This window comes from Piliocolobus tephrosceles, chromosome 10 (genome assembly GCF_002776525.5).
Source record: "Piliocolobus tephrosceles isolate RC106 chromosome 10, ASM277652v3, whole genome shotgun sequence".
Lineage (NCBI taxonomy): Eukaryota > Metazoa > Chordata > Mammalia > Primates > Cercopithecidae > Piliocolobus > Piliocolobus tephrosceles.
The window spans coordinates 53515824-53537775 of NC_045443.1; the positions used below are offsets into that span (position 1 = coordinate 53515824).

The 21952-nt window shown below is 47.7% G+C and overlaps 2 protein-coding genes across 6 annotated transcripts in view; both read right to left on the minus strand.

The window, feature by feature from the left end:
* TIMELESS (timeless circadian regulator) overlaps positions 1–14429 on the minus strand; it is a 33333-nt gene extending 18904 nt beyond the window's left edge. For all 5 annotated transcript variants that reach the window (XM_023210777.1, XM_023210776.1, XM_023210775.1 and 2 more), the window contains exon 1: positions 14274–14429. The gene's annotated coding sequence lies outside the window, so the exon portion shown is untranslated. The remainder of the gene's footprint in view (positions 1–14273) is intronic.
* A 36-nt stretch (positions 14430–14465) lies between these two features.
* On the minus strand, positions 14466–20202 carry MIP (major intrinsic protein of lens fiber). The gene is made up of 4 exons (XM_023211270.2): positions 19807–20202; positions 19145–19309; positions 18626–18706; positions 14466–16428 (listed from the first exon to the last, which is right to left on the minus strand). The coding sequence occupies exons 1-4, from the start codon at positions 20164–20166 to the stop codon at positions 16243–16245; spliced, it is 792 nt and encodes a 263-aa protein (XP_023067038.1). The 5' UTR covers positions 20167–20202; the 3' UTR covers positions 14466–16242.
* Between the last annotated feature and the right edge of the window lie 1750 nt (positions 20203–21952).

Below are 21952 nucleotides of genomic sequence, written 5' to 3' on the forward strand. Positions count from 1 at the left end.
CTGTCACCCAGGCTGGAGTGCAGTGGCTGGATCTCAGCTCACTGCAAACTCCGCCTCCCGGGTTTACGCCATTCTCCTGCCTCAGCCTCCTGAGTAGCTGGGACTACAGGCGCCAGCCACCTCGCCCGGCTAGCTTTTTGTATTTTTTAGTAGAGACGGGGTTTCACCGTGTTAGCCAGGATGGTCTCGAACTCCTGACCTCGTGATCCGCCCATCTCGGCCTCCCAAAGTGCTGGGATTACAGGCTTGAGCCACCGCGCCTGGCTTAAAACATTTTTGTAGGCCAGGTGTGGTGGCTCATGCCTGTAATCCGAGCACTTTGGAAGGCCAAGGCAGGCAGATCACCTGAGGTCAGGAGTTCGAGACCAGCTTGGCCAACATGGTGAAACCCCATCTTCTACTAAAAATACAAAAATTAGCTGGGCGTTGGCTGGGCCCAGTGGCTGACACCTGTAATCCCAGCACTTTGGGAGGCCAAGGCAGGCGGATCACGAGGTCAGGAAATTGAGACCATCCTGGCTAATCACAGTGAAACCCTGTCTCTACTAAAAATACAAAAATTTAGCCAGGTGTTGGTGGCGGATGCCTAGAGTCCCAGCTATTCAGGAGGCTGAGGCAGGAGAATGGCGTGAACTTGGGAGGTGCAGCTTGCAGTGAGCCGAGATCGTGCTACTGCGCTCCAGCCTGGACTACAGAGGGAGACTCCGTTAAAAAAAAAAAAAAAATTATTTTCTAACTGTTCAGCCCAGCCATAAATTGAGCCAGTAAAACACTCACTGAGTGAGCAGAAGAACTGAAAGGATGACTTCCTTTTGTCATCCTTTCTCAGGCACCTGCAGACCCTGAAACCTGGGCTCCAGTGAGGTGTAGGTTCAGCGTATAAAATCCCTGACTCTCCGCAAAGATACATCCAGCTTTTTTAGAAAGACTACTGTGTGCATGTGCACATAAGCATGCCCATACACATATACATACACACACACACACACACACACACACGTTGAAGGGCTTCCCTGTGTCCTCTCTTCAAGGAAGCTGACAAAAATAGACAACAGAGCTATAAACATGCTGCATCAGCACATACTCTTCAAAAGGAGGCACAAAATCATACTTTGGCACTAAAAGGTACAAAATGATAAAGTCTTCTAATAGCAGAGACAAAGCCATATCTGGGAAGGCTCCCAGACAGATAACCTCACACAGTCCTGCCTGCTACCCTCCCCCTTTATCTTGGTTCCTCCAGTGCAGACCAATCTAAAATTCAGTATTTGTAAAAATGGCCACAACAGAGGACCCAAGCCTCTATTTTCAACATACCACTTTACCTGAAAGGCAAAAATAAGAGGCTGTAACAGCCATCCCTGCTGGCTACCAAAATAAAAGGGAGGAGAGGCTGGGCGCAGTGGCTCACCCCTGTCATCCCAGCACTTTGGGAGGCCAAGGCAGGTGGATCACCTGAGGTCAGGAGTTCAACACCAGCCTGGTCAACATGGCGAAACCCCGTCTCTACTAAAAATACAAAATTAGCTGGGCGTGGTGGCAGGCGCCTATAATCCCTGCTATTTGGGAGGCTGAGGCAGGTGAATCGCTTGAACTGGGGAGGTAGAGGTTGCAGTGACCTGAGATAGCACCACTGCCCTACAGCCTGGGTGACACAGCGAGATTTCGTCTCAAAAAAAAAAAAAAAGAGGAGGAGAAAGGAGATAGGGAAGAAGGGGTCCTGGCAGATGCCAAAAAAGAAGAGGTAATGGAAGAGACTCAGGACTTCCAGTTCTAATCCTTCTGCAGTTCTGACAAAACCAGGCTGTGGAGCAACATGCAAAGCAGAGGAAAAAATGGGTTAGACAATCTATTGTAAGCTCTCAGATCAGGGCTCACAAGGCAAGCCTGCAGCCTTGGGCCCACATTCACTGGAACTGGAATAAGAGTTTTCAACAGGAATTCCAGCTCTCCCTGGTGAAAACAACTATTTTAAAAATTGGCCGGGCATGATGTCTCATGCCTGTAATCCCAGCACTTTGGGAGGCTGAGGCGGGTTGATTGCTTAAGTCTAGGAGCTGGAGACCAGCCTGGACAACATGTCAAAATCCCGTCTCTACTAAATATACAAAAAAGAGAAAAAAGAAACCCCGTCTCTACCAAAAAAAAAGAAAAGAAAAGAAAAGAAAATTTGCTGGATGTGGTGGTGTGTGCCTGTAGTCCCCGCTACTCTGAGGCTGAGGCTGAGGCAGGAGGATTGCTTGAGCCTGGAGGCAGGGGTTGCAGTGAGCCAAGATTGAGCCACCACACTTCAGCTTCAGCCTAGGTGACAGAGTGAGATTCTGTCTCAAAAAAAAAAAAAAAAAAAAAAAAAAAAAATCAGCCTGGGCATGGCAGCTCATACCTGTAACCCCAGCACTTTGGGAGGCCAAGGCAGGAGGATCACTTGAGCCCAGGAGTTTAAGACCAGACTGGGCAAAAAAGTGAGACCCCCATCTCTACAAAACATTTTTTTTTGAAACAGAGTCTCACTGTCACAGGCTGGAGTGCAGTGGAGCAATCTCGGCTCATTGCAACCTCCACCTCCTGGGCTCAAACGATTCTCCTGCCTCAACCTCCTGAGTAGCTGGGACTACAGGCTGAGTCCCAGGCCTGGCTAATTTTTGTATTTTTAGTAGAGACTGGGTTTTGCCACATTGGCTAGGTGAGTCTCGAACTCCTGACCTCAGGTGATCCACCCACCTCGGCCTCCCAAAGTGCTGGGATTACAGGCGTGAGCCACAGTGTCCGGCCACTACCAAAAATATTTTTTTGTAATTAGCCAGGTGTGGTGGCGCATGTCTGTGGTCCCATAGCTCACTGTAACTGAAGCAGCACAATAGGGAAAATGAGGCAGGATAATAGTAAAGGGAATTCAAAGTTGGATAAAGGGCATAATTAGTAAGAACATGAGAGCTGAAGCAAGGTGAAGGGGTAGGTGAGCAAGAAGCAAGATAACAGGCAGAAGTTAAGCAGGCCAAAACAAAAAGTAAGAGAAGCAAGCAAGGACCCCATGGCCGGCAGGATCCAGACCAAACCAGCAAGGGGCAGTTCTTCAGGGCAAGGCATATGCAGCAAAGAGAAAAACCTGTCCTTATCATACCCCATATGATAATCAGCTCATCAAAACTCATGCATATGGACTGAATATCATGCACGTACTTAAAATTATGGGATGGAGGCAGCAGGCAAGCACTAAGCAACACACCCATCAATCAAAAAGGCAGACATTGGCTAGAGATTAGGCAGCCAAAAAAACACATAAAAAGACCCAAACTACACCAAACTCATGCTGATCTCATTTTGCAGAGGTCTGCTCTCTCGCTCCCAAAGTGTTAATACTGGGCTTGATAAACTTTTTTTTTTTTTCCTGAGACGGAGTTTCACTCTGTCGCCCAGACTGGGGTGCAGTGGCACGATCTTGACTCACTGGAACCTCCACCTGCCTCCCAGGTTCAAGCGATTCTCCTGCCTCAGCATCCCAAGTAGCTGGGACTACAGGCGCCCACCACTGTGCCTGGGTAATTTTTGTATTTTTAGTAAAGATGGGGTTTCACCATGTTGGGCAGTCTGGTCTCGAACTCCTGACCACAAGTGATCTACCTGCCTCGGCCTCCCAAAGTGCTGGGATTACAGGTATGAGCCACTGCACCCGGCCCCAGCTAATTTTTGAATTTTTTTGTAGAGACTGGGTTTGGCCATGTTGCCCAGGCTGATCAACTCCTGAGCTCAAGAGATCTGCCTGCCTAGGCCTCCCAAAGTGCTGGGATTCCAGGCTACATAAGCCACAGCGCCCAGCAGGCCTTCATAGCTTTAAATACTTTGAACACACAAGTCCTCAGTGATAGGTACAATCATCTCCACATTACAAATCAAGAAAAACAGGATCAGAGAGAATAAACATCCCAATATAATGTTTTTATAAGTGAGTTATTTTATTTATTGAGATAGGGGTCTCATTCTGTCATCCAGGCTGGAGTACAGTGGCACGATCTCCACTCACTGAAGGCTCCACCTCCCCGGCTCAAGTCATCCTCCCACCTCAGCCTCCCGAGTAGCTGGGAGCACAGGCATATGCCACCATGCCCAGCTATTTTTTTCTTTTTTTTTTGAGACGCAGTTTCACTCTTGTTGCCCAGGCTGGAGTGCAATTGCGTGATCTTGGCTCACCGCAACCTCTGCCTCCCAGGTTTAAGCAATTCTCTTGCCTCAGCCTCCCAAGTAGCTGGGATTACAGGCATGCACCACCACACCCCGCTAATTTTGTATTTTTAGTAGAGACGAGGTTTCTCCATGTTGGTCAGACTGATCTCAAACTCCCGACCTCAGGTGATCTGCCCGTCTCTGCCTCACAAAATGCAGGGATTACAGGCGTGAGCCACCGTGCCCAGTGTGCCCAGCTAATTTTTTTGGTATTTTTGGTAGAGACAGGATTTCACCATGTTGCCCAGGCTGCTCTGGAACTCCTGACCTCAAGTGATCCTCCTGCCTCCTAACTATGCTAACTCAAATTTGAAAGTCTATATTTAAAAAGGGCACAGCTGGGCTCAGTGGCTCATGCCTGAAATCCCAGTACTTCAGGAGGCCAAGGCGGGAGGATCACTTGAGCCCAGGAGTTTAAGACCAGTTTGGGCAATATACTGAGACCTCATCTCTACAAAAAAATTAAAAAATAAAATTATCCAAGTGTGGTGGTGCGTGCTTGTGGTCCCAGCTACTAGAGAAGCTGAGGTGGGAGAATCACTTGAGCCTGGGAGGTGGAGGCTGCAATGGGCTGATATTGCACCACTGCACTCCAGCCAAGATGACAAAGCAAGACTCTGTGTCAAAAAAAAAAGGAATGGAATACTGACTGATACATGCCACAAAGCAGATGAAACCTGAAAACATGTTCAGTGAAAGAAGTCAAACACAGCCAGGTGTGGTGGCTCACACCTGTAATCCCAGCACTTTGGTAGGCCAAGATAGGCAGATCACCCTGAGGCCAGGAGTTTGAGACCAGCCTGGCCGACATGGTGAAACCCCGTCTCTACTAAAAATACAAAAAAATTAGCTGGGCGTGGTGGTGGGCGCCAGTAATCCCAGCTACTCGGGAGGCTGAGGCAGGAGAATCGCTTGAACTCAGGAGGCAGAGGTTGCAGTGAGCCCAAATTGCGCCACTGCACTCCAGCCTGGGCAACAAGAGCGAAAACTCCATCTCAAAAAAAAAAAAAAGGGCCGGGCGCGGTGGCTCAAGCCTGTAATCCCAGCACTTTGGGAGGCCGAGACGGGCGGATCACGAGGTCAGGAGATCGAGACCATCCTGGCTAACACGGTGAAACCCCGTCTCTACTAAAAATACAAAAAAAACTAGCCAGGCGAGGTGGCGGGCGCCTGTAGTCTCAGCTACTCGGGAGGCTGAGGCAGGAGAATGGCGTAAACCCAGGAGGCGGAGCTTGCAGTGAGCTGAGATCCGGACACTGCACTCCAGTCCGGGCGACAGAGCAAGACTCCGCCTCAAAAAAAATAAAATAAAATAAAATAATAAAAAAAAAAAAAAAAAAAAGAAGTCAAACACAAAAGGTCATATATTGTATCATGGTATTTATATGAAATGTCCAGAATAGGCAAATGCAATAGGCTGATATGGGCAGTGGCTCACACCTGTAATCCCAGCACTTTAGGAGGCTGAGGTGGGCAGAAATGGTTGTACAACTCTCTGAATATACTAAAAATCACAGAATTGTACTGGGGTTTTCTTGATGTTTTGTTTTTTTTTTTTTTTTGAGACAGGGTCTCACCTTGTTGACCAGCCCAGGCTGGAGTACAGATCATGGCTCACTATAGCCTCAATTCCTTGGCGCAAGCAATCCTCCCACCTCAGCCTCCCAAGTAACTGGGACCACAGGTGTTCAATACCACACCTGGGTAAGTTTTTAATTTTGTGTAGAGCCGGTACCTCCCTATGTTGCCCACATTGGTCTCAAACTCCTGGCTGGCCTCAAGCAATCCTCCTGCCTTGGCCTCTGAAAGTGCTGAGATTACAGGTATGAGCCACCACACCTAACCTGAACTGTACACTTTAAAAGGGTAAATTTTACAGTATATGAATTATATCTCAGACAGCTGTTATAAACACTCCACACAATTACTATACACATTCTGTTTCTACCATTTTAACACCAAAAAAAACTATAGACAAAAATCTCAGGATAAAATACTGTCCTTTAAATTTAATAAATATGACTTCATGAAAAAAATTCATTACATTGACTTTATGTTCACATTTCATCATAGACCAGGTAAGAATTTTGTCAAACAACAAAATTCAACAAAATAGAGTCAGTGGATCTGGACATTTAAAAGGGATATTAGTTACTTTTCCTACTAAGTATCAGGCAGTTCAGATGAAGCAATATTCATCTGAAATCAATACTTGGAGGCATTAAAATGTAAGAACCAAAAGAAAACAAAAGATAAAATATTAAATGCATTTGCAATTCAAATTAACTTACTTTTTTTTTTTTTTTCCTGAGACAGAGTCAGAGTCTTGCTCTGTCGCCCAGGCTGGAGTGTAATGGCATGATCTCAGCTCACTGCAACCTCCGCCTCCCGGGTTCAAGCAACTCTTCTGCCTCAGCCTCCTGAGTAGCTGGGACTACAGGCACACGCCACCATGCCTGGCTAATTTTTGTATTTTTAGTAGACACGGGGTTTCACCATATTGACCAGGTTGGTCTTGAACTCCTGACCTCATCTTAGAGCAATTTGACAGGCAGTTTACAGTTTTGTTTTGTTTTGAGACAGGATCTCCCTCTGTCACCCAGGCTGAAGTGCAGTGGCGTAATCTTGGCTCACTGAAACCTCCACCTCCCGGGTTCAAACTATTATAGTGCCTCAGCCTCCTAAGTAGCCGGGATTACAGGCCTGTGCCACCATGCCAGGCTACTTTTTTTGTATTTTGTAGTTGAGATGGGGTTTCACCATGATGCCTAGGCTGCTCTCGAACTCCTGGCCTCAAGTGATCTACCCACCTCGGCCTCCCAAAGTGCTGGGATTACAGGCATGAGCCATTGCACTCAGCCAATGTTTGTTGAATCTAATAATGATAATAATAAAAAGCCTGTATTCTGTATGTCTTTTTAAATGTTATTTTTCTAGTAATTTTATTTTACAGAAGTGCTTTTAGAACACTACTGATCGGCCGGGCGCGGTGGCTCAAGCCTATAATCCCAGCACTTTGGGAGGCCGAGACGGGCGGATCACGAGGTCAGGAGATCGAGACCATCCTGGCTAACACAGTGAAACCCCGTCTCTACTAAAAAATACAAAAAAATTAGCCGGGCGAGGTGGCGGGCGCCTGTAGTCCCAGCTACTCGGGAGGCTGAGGCAGGAGAATGGCGTGAACCCGGGAGGCGGAGCTTGCAGTGAGCTGAGATCCGGCCACAGCACTCCAGCCTGGGCGACAGAGCAAGACTCCGTCTCAAAAAAAAAAAAAAAAAAAAAAAAAAAAAGAACACTACTGATCTGCAACAGCTTGAAGGAAAAATCTACCTCGTCCTTTACCAAGACAGTTTGAGAAGCAGTGATATTAAGCACTCTACCTAGTGCTGAGCACAAAGTAAGAACCTCCGGCTGGACATGGTGGCTCACGCCTGTAATCCTAGCATTTTGGGAGGCTGAGGTGGGAGGATCACTTGAGTTCAGGAGTTTGAGACCAGCTGGGCAACATAGCGAAGCCCAGTCTCTACAAAAAATAAAATACAAAAATTAGCCAGGCTTGCTGATGTACACCTTTAGTCCCAGCTACCCAGGGGACTAAGGCAGGAGGATCACTTGAACCCAGGAGGTTGAGGTTGCAATAAGCTAAAATCGTGCCACTGCACTCCAGCCTGGGTAACAGAGTGAGACCCTGTCTCAAAAGACAAACAAAACAAACGTAAAGAACCCTACAAATATTAATTTCCTCTCCATCTGTCAGACTCTATAGTCAGTTACTACATGCTTAGGGAGAACCTTCCTGGCAAAAAATAGTGTGCAGGTGCAATGGCAGTACTAAAGAAATTTAAGATGGGCCGGGCGCGGTGGCTCAAGCCTGTAATCCCAGCACTTTGGGAGGCCGAGACGGGCGGAACACGAGGTCAGCAGATCCAGACCATCCTGGCTAACACGGTGAAACCTCGTCTCTACTAAAAATACAAAAACTAGCCGGGCGAGGCGGCGGGCGCCTGTAGTCCCAGCTATGCCTGTAAGGGCTGAGGCAGGAGAATGGCGTAAACCCGGGAGGCGGAGCTTGCAGTGAGCTGAGATCCAGCCACTGCACTCCAGCCTGGGCGACAGAGCGAGACTCCGCCTCAAAAAAAAAAAAAAAAGAAAAGAAATTTAAGAAATTTAGTTGCAGAAATAAAACCCATATAATATAGACAGACAATGTAAAAGATAAGGCAGTACAAGCTGTAAATACGTGATACTGAAAAAAACTAAAAAACTAGTACTCTTTTCAGGTTAAAGTGGTCAAGGAGGTTTTGTCTGAGGAAGCATGATTAGAACTGGGCCTTTGAAAGCTGCATAGGATTAAGGCAGCTGGGAATAGGAGGGGCATTTAAGCAGAGAACTGCCAGTACAAAACCAAAGAGGGAGCCATTATGAATAGATGGGTCCATCAGGAAATCAATGGAAAAGCAGCTGGACCCAGCTTTATGGGAAAAACCTCATCTTTGTCCATCCATTCAAAGATTTAGAACCTAAGCCGGGGAGCTACTGAAGATTTCTGAGATAGAAAACAAAATGATCAAACCAGGGTCATACATATCCTACTACTGTATCACTATACACATCAGTTTGACCATTTTCCCGTGTGGCCTCCATCTCTTTTCCTTTCAGCGTACTCTTTTCCTTGCAGAGCACCTGCGAAAGACCATAACCTCAGATCAATGCAACCATCTGCTTCCTAGACTTCAACTCAAATCTAGGCCCAGATGTGCTGGAGAAAACCAAATGACCCTGTATAGTGATATAAGACACATGTATAGCCTGCAACCTGAGCAGCAGCAAATCATTTCCGTATTCTTTTTTTTTTTTTTTTTTTTGAGACAGAGTCTCGCTCTGTCGCCCAGGCTGGAGTGCAGTGGCCGGATCTCAGCTCACTGCAAGCTCCGCCTCCCCGGGTTCACGCCATTCTCCTGCCTCAGCCTCCCAAGTAGCTGGGACTACAGGTGCCCGCCACCTCGCCCGGCTAGTTTTTTGTATTTTTTAGTAGAGACGGGGTTTCACAGTGTTAGCCAGGATGGTCTCGATCTCCTGACCTCGTAATCCGCCCGTCTCGGCCTCCCAAAGTGCTGGGATTACAGGCTTAAGCCACCGCGCCCGGCCCTCCCACCTGGTTTATGTGCTCCCTTCCTCTTAGGAACAATTGAGGTTATCAGACATGAACTCTCTCAACTCTCTCCACCAGAGCCTAAAAACATACATATTTCAAACACCCACCCTTAGTTCTTTGCTTCTAATCTAAGCACGCTGTGATCCTCATTAATCACTTCCTGTCCCTTAGTTGGTTATTCCTTATTTCCAACCTTCCCTTTATGCTAGGAGTTGCTCAAGGGTGTTCCATCTTTTTTTTCTTTTGAGATAGTGTCTCAAAAGTATAGTGATGTGCAGTGGTGTGATCTCAGCTCACTGCAGTCTCAACCCCCCAGGCTCAAGCTATCCTCCCACCCCAGCCACCCAAAGTGCTGGGATTGAAGGCATGTGCCCCCACACCTGTCCTAGCTCATCTTAAGGGGAAAAAAAATCCAACACAAAATAAAACTTTTCCCTTTGACCTCTTATTGGCTGTTCCTCCTCCTACTTAAGTGCTGATTTTCCATAGGCCTGCATCTTTAGCCTTCTTCTCTTATCACTGTACAAGGCCTGATTGGGCAAACTCACCCTCTCCCATGCACTTCAACTACCATCCAAGCCAGACCCAGCAAATCTGTTTTTCTAGCCCCTCTGAGCTCTTGAGTTGACAATCTCATATATTAAACTAACTGAATAGCATTCTCTACCTTCATGTCTCAAAGATACCTCAACAGGTCCAAAGCTGAACTCATCTTCCCAAGTCTGTCTCCACTTTGGCTCTCTCAAGGACTGATATTATCTCCCTTAGTGAAGAAGGCTGAGTTTCACCTTATTAAAAGAAACCTAGGGCCAGGCGCACTGGCTCACGCCTGTAATCCCAGCACTTTCGGAGGCTGAGGTGGGTGGATCACCTGAGGTTGGGAGTTCGAGACCAGCCTGACCAACATGGAGAAACCCCATCTCTACTAAAAGTACAAAATTAGCTGGGTGTGGTGGCACATGCCTGTAATCCCAGCTACTTGGGAGGCTGAGGCAGGAGAATCGCTTGAACCCAGGAGGCGGAGGTTGTGGTGAGCTGAGATCGCACTATTGCACTCCAGCCTGGGCAACAAGAGAGAAACTCCATCTCAAAAAAAAAAAAGAGGCTGGGCATGGTGGCTCATGCCTGTAATCCCAGCACTTTGGGAGGCCAAGGAGGGCAGATCACCTGAGGTCAGGAGTTCAAGACTAGCCTGACCAACATGGAGACATCCTGTCTCTACTAAAAATACAGAATTAGCCAGGTGTAGTGGTGCATGCCTGTGATCCCAGCTACTCAGGAGGCTGAGGCAGGAGACTCGCTTGAACCCGGGAGGCCGAGGTTGCGGTCAGCTGAGATCGCGCCATTGCACTCTAGCTTGGGCAACAAGGGCAAAAGAGTTAAACTCCATCTCAAAAAAAAAAAAAAAAAGAAACCTAGGCTCCATCTCACTTAACTTTCTTAAGTTTTTCTATCAGTCGCTGTCTATCCTTTTATCCCAATTGCTACTGCCTTAGTTCAGTTCATGAGTAGCTCTTGCTTAGGTTACTCAACCTCTTCCTATCCTCTTTCTCTGCCTTCAGGCTTTTTTTCTTTTTTGACAGAGGGTCTCGCTTTGTCACCCAGACTGGAGCGCAGTGATGCAATCACAGCTCCCGGTAGCCTCGACCTCCTAGGCTCAAGCAACTTTCCCACCTCTGTCTCCCAAATAGCTGGGACTATATGGTATGTCATCACACCCTGCTAATTTTTGTATTTTTTGTAGGGACAAGGTTTTGCCATGTTGCCCAGGCTGGTCTTTAACTCCTGGGCTCAAGCAATCCACGCACCTGGGCTCCCAAAGTGCTGGGATCATAGGCATGAACCCAGCTGCCTCCAGTCTTGTTCTATCTAGCCTCAATATGGTTACCCAATTTAGGCATATAACAATCCTGCTTAAAATACTTCAATGGATACATAAGAAACTTCATAGTGATTGCCTCTGAGAACTGGGGGATCTAGGATAGGAGAAATATTTGTCTTTCACTTTGATACTATTTGAATTATTTACTATTAGCATGCATTACTATAAAAAACTAAAGTTTCAGTGACCCCCATTGCCTACAATACAAAGTCTTTCATGAATCTCTCTCCCGTTTACCTCTCAAGCTTCTCTCTCAAGCCACTCTTCTATCCAGAACGGCCTCCCATCCAAGTATCAACTTAGCTCTGAAGACTGTCCAGGCCAGGCGCAGTGGCTCACGCCTGTAATCCCAGCACTTTGGGTAGCCGAGGCGGGTGGATCGCCTGAGGTCAGGACTTCAAGACCAGCCTGGCCCAACATGGTGAAACCCTGTTTCTACTAAAAAATACAAAAATTAGCCAGGTGTGGTGGCGGGTGCCTGTAATTCCAGCCACTTGGGAGGCTGAGCCAGGAGAATCGCTTGAACCTGGGAGACTGCACCATTGCTCTCCGGCCTGGGCAACAAGAGCAAAACTCGGTCCCCCCCCCAAAAAAAAAAGACTACGCCCAAAAGGAACTTCCTCCTGGCTTCTCCATATAGAAGTGACCTCCTTTTCCTTGTTGTTTACTGTGTGCCATATTCAGACTTCCAACATGGTACTTACAATTCATGTTGTATACAATTTTTAATTTAACTATAGTTAAATTAAAAGCCTAACTCCTTCCATTAGCCTTAGATTCCCTGAGGACAGAAATTCTTTTTTTTTTTTTTTTTTGGAGACGGAGTCTCACTCTGTCACCCAGGCTGGAATGCAATGGTGCGATCTTGGCTCACTGCAACCTCCGCCTCCCGGGTTCAAGTGATTCTCCTGCCTCAGCCTCCCAAGTAGCTGGGATTACAGACACATGCCACAACATCCAGCTAATTTTTGTATTTTTTTTTTTTTTTTTTTAAGTAGAGATAGGAATTCTTATTCACCTTTGAATTTTCAGATCCTTGTTACAGGATCAGAATTTCTGCAGGTGGGGCTTAGGCAAGTGTTTCAAGAATGTTCCTCAGGTGGTTCTAACTATCCTATGTTAACTGCACTAAAACGTAAACTCTTTCACATCAGGAATTATTACACAGCACAATGTAGGTGCTCAATAAATGCTTTACTAAACTGAACTGAAACAGACAAGTCTGGAAGATGAAGGAGAAGAGTTTGGAGCTAAAGATCTGAAGGCATCAGGATGTAAGATGGTAGGAGTGCAGTGAGAGGAGGAAGGAAGCAGGGAAGGACTTCTTTATGACCCTTTCACTGTAACTGCAGAAGACTCAATTACGTGTGTTTTCCTTACGACTTGAGTTCCTGAAGGGACGGGAACTCTCCGTCCTACTCATCTCTGTAAGCCTGGCGCTAAGCACAGTGCATGGTACATGTTAGGAGCTCAGTAACCTTTTATTGATCTCTTATTGATCTTTTTATGGTGTGTATTGGCCTAGGAGGCTGGATAAATTGATTTTCAGAGGGACAATTAAGTTCAGTCTTCAAAGAGAAGTTCACTTGGCAGAGCAGTGTCAAGAACTTCCAAGCAGAAGGAACAGCAGGAACGTAAGTTCTAAGATATGAAAGAGAGCAGCCACAATCTTTCCATGTGGCCAGGAGTCAGGTGCATAAGAACTTTACAAAATGAGATTGAGAGGGTCAAGGCCAGACTGTGTGAGGCCACAGACACCCACCTATGGATTTAAGGTTAACTGTGGATGGCCAAAGAGGAGTTTTAAATTTAACACGAAAGGATCTACCTTTACTGTGTACAAAGTACTAATGGGGCCAGGCGCAGTGACTCACACCTGTAATCCCAGCACTGTGGGAGGCCGAGGCGGGTGGATCACTTGAGGTCAGGAGTTCAAGACCAGCCTGGCCAACATGGTGAAACCCCACCTCTGCTAAAAATACAAAAATTAGCCGGGTGTAGTGGCAGGCACCTGTAATCCTAGCTACTTGGGAGGCTGAGGCAGGAGAATCGCTTGAACCTGGGAGGAGGAGGTTGCAATAAGCCAAGAGATCGGGCCATTGCACTCCAGCCTGGGCGACAGAGCGAGACTCCATCTCAAAAAAAAAAAAAAAAAAAAAAACACATTCGCGCCTGTAATCCCAGCACTTTGGGAAGCTGAGGTGGGCGGATCACGAGGTCAGGAGTTTGAGACCATTCTGACCAATATGGTGAAACCCCCGTCTCTACCTAAAAAAAAAAAAAAACAGAGATTAGCCGGGCATGGTGGCGCGTGCCTGTAATCCCAGCTACTCAGGAATCCGAGGCAAGAGAATCGCTTGAACTCGGGAGGCGGAGATTGCAGCGAGCCGAGATGGCGCCACTGCACTCCAGCCTGGGCGACAGAGCGAGACTCCGTCTCAAAAAAAAATTAAAAAATGTGAAAGTACTAGTCGAAGCACGAAAGGCAAAGAATTGAGAGGCTAAAGGGAAAAAAGCTTCATTGGCGGCTGAGGTCCAGCTGACAAACCCAAACATTAGGTAACTGAGGGAAAGGAGTGAGAAATCCATTCCATAAAACCCAGGAAGTCAGTCAAGCGGCCTGTAAATTCCGACGCCTGCTGACCGTCAGGCCACACACCGGTTTTTTTCAGGTCTCAACAAGATGCGGAGCTCCGAAGTGGAACTCCCCCAGGCACCTTCTGTTCTACTTCAGGAGTTCCAAGCCCTTTCCCATCACAACCCCATCCCGCGGGAGGCCCAAGCTGCGCGGAGCAGCCCAGGGATAAGTCAGCTTCCGGCGCGACCTGGGAAAGCAACGCCGGAGACCAAGGAGCAGAACACAGAACTGCGCGTGCGCGCCTGCAGCACGAGCCCCGCCCCCCGGCTCTAAACCAGGTGGCGGGAAAAGAGACTCAGCGCCTCCCGAGAATGCCCCCATAGCTTCGAAAGGATCCCTGTGTCCGCTTAGCGCCTTCTCGCCACACACTCACTCACCCGCTCCCTGCGGGTCCTCAGAAGCCCGGAGGAGCCAACGGCCCTCAGGCGCGGGGCCGCAGCCTTTCCGCCACCAGGCTCTTCTGGACGGGTCCCTGCCTGCGCGGAGAGCGAGGCGGGGCGAGCCAGGCTGGTCCACGTGACTCCGAGCGAGCTGGGGCGGAGATTCGTGAAGAAGGAAGGAAAAGGGAAGCGTGTGCAGGGACTGTTTTATGTGAGGTCGATCTAAAAGTCACAGCGCTATGAATTTTCTGCTGAATTATAGTAGACTCAAAGTCCGATTAGAGGTGAATTTACAAACATTCTTCCCCTTCTTCTAGTCAAGCGGACTATTCCAAGTCTTAAACAGTTAGTTAGAAAAGTTAGGTTTTATTTAGGAGGAAGTAAAGAGCTGAAGTAAAGGGAGGAATGGTCTTCTGGGGTGGGGGATGTCTGTTGTATTATAGATATAAGTTTAAAGCTTTCAAAATATATAAGAGGCTCATAAAAGGAAAAAAGCAACCATAAATAGTCATTGATCAGTTGAGGGTCTTTTCTGGCCTCTGCTGAGATGATCTTGCCAACAAGAAAAGATAATAGGGCTCTGCTCTGGCCCCCTGTAATCCCAGCTACTGGGGAGGCTGAAGCAGGAAGATCGCTTGAGCCCAGGATTTCTAGGCTGTAGTGTGCGATGGTCGTGCCTGTGAATATCCATTGCATTCCAACCTGGTCAACATAGTAAGACCCCCCTCTCTTAAAAAAAAAAAGAAAAAAGAAGAAGATAGGGCTCAAACGAATAATAATCTCCTGAATTATTAAGCATTTGAATAGAAGGAATCAATTTCTGGGGTATGAGGGAGTTAGAAGAGATTTCCTTCAAGATGAAAGGACAGATGACAGAGAAAAATACACAGACACAAAACAAAACAAACACTGAACTAGTGATAAAAGCAGAAAGATGCCATTTGAGGAGTGTTTTGATTTGCTCTAAATAAATTAAAACAGAGTCAAAGCCTCTCCCCTCATGCCCCCTACTACCACCTCTGCATTTATTTGCTCCAGGAATCAGATTTCCTGTGTTGGCCTTAGGGCTTAAATACCATCTACCAGGCAGTCACACCAGTGGATGTCAGGCTGACCAGTTAAGCTGCTTTATTTTTCTAGATTCTAGGCTTGCCCAAGCCCTATTTAGGTTGGAAGCTCCTTGGCCCAGGACCTCTGAAGAGATCCATTATGCCAGAATGAACACAACCAGTCAGTGGATGTAGACAGGTTTATGTGGCTTTACAGAACAGCTCAAATCCTAGTGTTCACTTTTCTCAGAGCTACTTCCCCACCCAAGTCCCTGGGGCAAGCATCCCTGAGATAAGTAGGCTCTATGTTCCCATTAACTTTCCCCCAGTTCTTTGGTACACCTGCATGCTGATCTGGGCTAATACCTCCATTTTCACCACCCACCTCCCTTGAGTCCCTTCTCCTAACCCTTGGAATGCCTTGTCTCCTCCACTTCTCTCCATCTGCCTTGTGTGAGCAGTAACTCCCTGCTTCTCTGTTCCTTCAGAAATCAAGAGCCACACACTTGACTGGCAACAGGGTAAAGGCCAGAAACTTAAGGTGTCGGTTACCCTGTACTCACCACACTGGGTCAAGGGAGGGAGGTATAGGATGGCACCTCTTTTTGCTTCCCTAGCTCTCATTGCTCCAAAACTCAGACACAGCCACACTCATTCACATTCATATGCACAATCAGCACACACAGCGAAGAGAGGTGGGATGGGGAGGAAGGGAAGTTCGCACCAACCAGCTCATGAATGCAACTTGAAAGATTTCACACAGCAAAAGGAAAAAAAAAAAAAACAAAACACATACATAAGTTAAAAAATAAAGAAGTACATGCCCCTCCCCACAGTCTCTTTCTTCATCTAGGGGCTGACTCAACCCCTCCACGTAAACTCAGAAGCTTTCTACTCCCTCTATTCAGCTGGAGCTTCTACAGGGCCTGGGTGTTCAGTTCAACAGGTTCCCCTGTGACTTCTGGTTGGCCATTGGAGTCTTCGGGTTTGGCACCCCTGAGGACAGACAGTCTCTCAGAAATACTCTTGAGCCGGGGGAAGAGGAGGAAGTCGTAGAGGAGGCTGCCCAGACCCCCTCCAATGATTGGGCCCACCCAGTACACCTGTAGGAAGAGAAAAGGAATACTCAGGCTTGGGGAGGGGACAGAGCAGCAAAGCTGCTCTTTTTCCAACCGCATTAGTGGAAAACAAGATATTGTGCACTTGACATATATAATAAACTCACCGTTTATTTTCTGATTCATCAAATTACTCCTGTATCCCACACCTTAGCATGTGTATATTCTATTTGTTGTTATCAATTTGCATTAGTTTGTATGTTGCTTTCAAAAATTTTTTATAAATTGTGTGAAATACATATAAAATTTGCCATATTAAATATTTTTGGGGCCAGGCACGGTGGCTCACGCCTGTAATCCCAGCGCTTTGGGAGGCCGAGGCGGGCAGATCATGAGGTCAGGAGATGGCAACCATCCTGACTAACATGGTGAAACCCCGTCTCTACTAAAAAACACAAAAAATTAGCCAGGCGTGGTGGTGGGCACCTGTAAACCCAGCTACACGGGAGGCTGAGGCAGGAGAATGGCATGAACCCGGGAGGTGGAGCTTGCAGTGAGCCGAGATTATGTCACTGCACTCCAGCCTGGGCGACAGAGCGAGACTTCGTTAAAAAATAAAAAATAAAAAATTTTGGACAGGCACAGTGGCTTACTCCTGTAATTCCAGCACTTTGGGAGGCCGAGGCAGGCGGATCACAGGTCAGGCGTTTGAGAACAGCCTGACCAACGTGGAGAAACCCTGTCTCTACTAAAAATACAAAAATTAGCTGGGCATGGTGGCAGGCACCTGAAATCCCAGCTGCTCGGGAGGCTGAGGCAGGAGAATTGCTTGAACCCAGGAGGCAGAGGTTGCAGTGAGCCGAAATCGTGAGATCAAGCACCACTGCACTCCAGCCTGGGTGACAGAGCGAGACTCTGTCTCAAAAAATATATATATATGTTTTTAAGTGTACAGTTTAGTAGTAAGTATATTCACATTGTTATGCAACCTATATCTAGAACTTTTTCATCTTGCAAAACTGTACCTCCATACCCATTAAACAACTGCCTATTCCACCCCACCCCCATCAGCCCCTGGTAACTATCCTTCTACTTTGCATCTGTGAATTTGAGTACTTTAAATACCCCATATAAATGTAATTATACAGTATTTGTCTTTTTGTGACTGGCTTATTCACTTAGCATAATGGCCTCAAGATTCATCCACGTTGTAGTATGTGTCACCATTTCCTTCCTTTTTACAGCTAATATTCAATTTCTATATATACCACATTTTGTTTATCCATTCATCCACTGAGGAACACTTGGGTTGCTTCTGCCTCTTAGCTATTGTGAATAATGCTGTTATGAAATTGGGTTTACAGCTTTGAAAAATTTTTAAATTATTTCCGTATGTTTGGCTCTCACAACATCAACATAACCAATATTTATTGAGTACTTACTTTATACCAGATTCTGTGCTAAATGTTTCTCACATATAACTTTCACACATTTCTCGTAATGTCCCATTTTATAGTAAAATAAACTGAAGCACAGAGTGATTATTTGCCCATGGTCACACACAAAGCCAATAATGTATTAGAACTGGGATGGAGCCAGGCGCGGTGGCTCAAGCCTGTAATCCCAGCACTTTAGGAGGCCGAGACGGGCGGATCATGAGGTCAGGAGATTGAGACCATCCTGGCTAACCTGGTGAAACTCCATCTCTACTAAAAAATACAAAAAAACTAGCCGGGCGAGGTGGCGGGCGCCTGCAGTCCCAGCTACTCGGGAGGCTGAGGCAGGAGAATGGCATAAACCCAGGAGGCAGAGCTTGCAGTGAGCTGAGAACCGGCCACTGCACTCCAGCCTGGGTGGCAGAGCGAGACTCCGTCTCAAAAAAAAAAAAAAAAAAAAGAACTGGGATGGAGCTGAGGTCCATTTGTGCTCACAACACATCCTGATCTCTGAGAGCAGAATTTATTGTGCTTGTATTTAGTTGTCTCTCTTCATACCCCCTGGTTCAGCAACCAGTGAATACTCAGTGCATGCTCCCTGACTAACCAGAGAAGGAACAATATGAGCGAGAGCCTCTCCTTCTAGCAAAATCATGATTCCTGCTCACACAGGCATGCCAAACTCTCTGACAGCCCCCTTAGCTGAGTGCTGGTACACGAAGAAGGAAAGCAGGAATCCAGCCTGGAACCTGCAGTCCACAACCATCCAGAAGGGCTCCAGGATCTTGCCCCCTCCCTTCACTCACCCAATGATTGGTGAAGTTCCCAGTGAGAATGGCAGGAGCAAAGGAGCGGGCAGGATTCATGCCTGCACCAGTATAATACATCTGCAAAAGAGACAGTTGTAACTCAGACACCCCCCAACTCTACCCCAGCTTCTCTCCCCACAACTCACATTGCCCCTGAGAGATGGCGTCTTGTCTCCAACCAGCAGCAAGTGGACAGAGACAGTCTGCATGACTCTCCAGGAGTTCCCACAATGGGGTGAGGGCAACTGATGCCCTATCTGGGAACAGACTATGGATCCATAGGCAAAGCCCATGTCTAGCCATGATGCATGCATTTCTACCTTGGGATCAAGAAGGGCTAGATATAGCAGTCACAAGAGAGGGATAGGGCAGAGTTGATTCCTTTGTGCCAGTACAGAGTGCAATGGATAATGTGCATGTTTGACAGCGAAGTAGACAGGAAGAACCCTTAAAAGTTGGGAAAGGTTTAGGGGCCCCGGAATTCTTGAATGAGAAGTTGCTCTCCTTCCTGCTTACCCCAAAGAGGTGACCCAGGGCAAGGGAGAAGCCAACGGCCAGGGCCACGGAGCCTAGTTGACCATTCCGCCTCTCATCGTATGTGGCAAAGATGCAGAGCACGAATTGGAGTGTCAGGAAGATCTCCACTGTGGTTGCCTGGGCCACGCTCACCCCAGGGTGCAACTGCGCAAAAGGAAGAAGAAGAGAGGCAGCTCATGAGGGCTGCCACAGTGTTACCTCCTCAAGACTTCCCCGGCAAGGATCTCCTTATGGCATCAGGTTCCTGGAGAGGAAGGAGAATACAACCCCCTTCATAATCATTGTATTTGCATCTTAGTATCTCCTAACAATGCTCCTTCATGATGGAAATGATTGCAGCCACTTACATGGATGAGGAAACTGAGGCCTTGAAAGGTAAAATAAGTATCCTCAAGAACCTGAAAGGAGTTGGAAGGAAAGCTGGAACTCAAACTCAGGTTTCTTAATTATCAGTCCAGGGACCTATGCCTTCCTTAAAGCTCTAAACCACCTGTCAATCCTCTCCACTTTGACACATACATGCTCACACATGCACATATTGTCCCAGACCCCAGGGGAGCTGATTCACCTGCACCAGTCAGGGAGTCAGGGTAACACAGTCAGGACACTAGGTTTCCCATCCCCTCTCAGCCAACCATTACCGTGTTGAGTGCTAGGTTTCCTCGGACGGCAGGCGGGGTAACGCTATACAGCACAGCAGCCCCAGCCACAGCTCCCAGGAGCTGGGCTGCCATATAGCAGAAGGCACGGAGCAGGGACATCTGGGAGCCCACAAGGAAAGCAAAAGTGACTGCAGGATTGACGTGGGCTCCACTGATGTGGCCCACAGACTGCACCAGTGTAGCCAGGGCCAAACCAAATGCCATAGCCACCTGCAGAACATGCAGGGGTCCAGGAGCCCAACGCAGTGAGGACCCCAGCCCAAAGAAGACATAGAAGAGGGTGGCAAAGAACTCGGCGAATATGGCCCTCCAAAAGGAGGCTGACCGCAGTTCCCACATGGCAGGGGGGATGGGCACAGTGCCTGGGTCCCTGCTACCCCCGTGGCCTTGTCTGGGTGGATGGTCCCCTTTATAGAGGACTCTTAATCCCTGGGAGGGGCAGACTGAGGTCGCTGGCCCAGCCTTTTAACCCTTTCACAGCTGTGGAGGGCTAAGTCCCCTTCCATACGTGGTAAAGATGCTGGATTTTCCCTCCTGTCTCAACTGGGAGATGAGCCAAGAGAGCCAGGGCAATGAGGGTGGGATTGGGGTCACAGCAGGAGAAACTATGAGAAGTGGGGGTGAAGACAGTGGGACTGAAAGAGTCTGCCCTTGTATATGTGTCAAAATTGGGGTTCATAGTCCTTATTGACATCTACATTAGAATACCCTTCAGCTCTCTTTGGAAGGTCCATCAAGCTGAGCTCACTTCATGGCATTTGGGGCTGAGCTCCTGGGGGCCTCAGCCTCCTCTGAGTCTGCCAGGGGTAAGGGTGGGGGTGGGGGTAAGGAGTGGGGTTCAGCAGGGAAGTTAGATAACTAAAGAGAATTCTTTAGTTCCCAGGGATTAGAAGCCTTTCTCCCATTGGCTAGTTTGGGCTGGAATCTGTGGACCCTGCAGCTCTGGGACAAAATAGTTCTGCTGTGTCTGGCTTTCTCTGAGCCCGGGTTCCCTACCCCCAGTCCGTGACAGTACCTCCCTTTTCAAACCCTAGGCCTGGCTTTTTAAGCCACAGGGACCGACAGAGAGAAGACACTCTCATCCCCGCATGGGCTGGGGGTGGGATTGGAGGGATAGGAATGGGAAAGGGACTCATAGTTAAACCTTAGAATCAGCTTGTATTTCATCTTTCCTAACTCACATGGTCATAGCAAGAAATAGTGAAAGGAAGGAAACTGAGTCATGGCTGTGAAGCAATGGGAAGGTCTAATGTCCTCTAATACAGCCATGATCAGCACATCCTAAACCTTGATCCCTAGGGAAAGGTATGGGTGTGCTGGGATCAGATCTGGGGAAACAGCCGGTCAAGGAGAGGGAAAAGGATAATATGGGGAAGGAAAGTTTGGGGAAAGAGGTTCAGTTGTGCTCGGGCCTGGTGAGGGACTTGGGACCTAGGCGTGGGGTTGTGTGATGATGGAGAAGGTGGAATGGGACATACTGATAGGTTCTACCATCTCCACATAGTGGCAAGTCATACTGGCCACAAACTTTTCTCATAAAGCACTAGAGAACAGAAATTCGAGGTGAGGCCTGCAAGAATGGTGCCCAGCATGGGTCCCACCCTGTACACCTATGGGGAGGGAGAAGGAACACAGATCAGGGACTGTGCTTTCTCCTCATAATACCCAGCTTGGGGATGGACAGAAAGAGAGTTATAGTGAAGGTAGAGGGTCCATCTAACCTATCCACTGGCGGGAAGAGTTGCTGAGAACAGGCCAGAGAGCACCCAAAGGGTTTGGAGCTCTCAATCACGTAGAAGGGAAACAGTCCACCAGACATCATTGGAATCTCCTATATTCTAGAAGCCTCATCAGTCTCCTGACTTCAGGGACTGTGACCCTCGATGCATCTCTCCCAGTAATGCTCCCAGATCCCAGTCACCACTGCTGGCCTCAGGAAGCATGCAGTGACAGAGTGAGACTCCGTCTAAAAAAAACCCACAAAATTTAAATTTAAAAAATGTAAGGCCGAGATGGGCGGATCACGAGGTCAAGAGATGGAGACCATCCTGGCTAACACGGTGAAACCCCATCTCTACTAAAAAAAATACAAAAAACTAGCCGGGCAAGGTGGCGGGCGCCTATA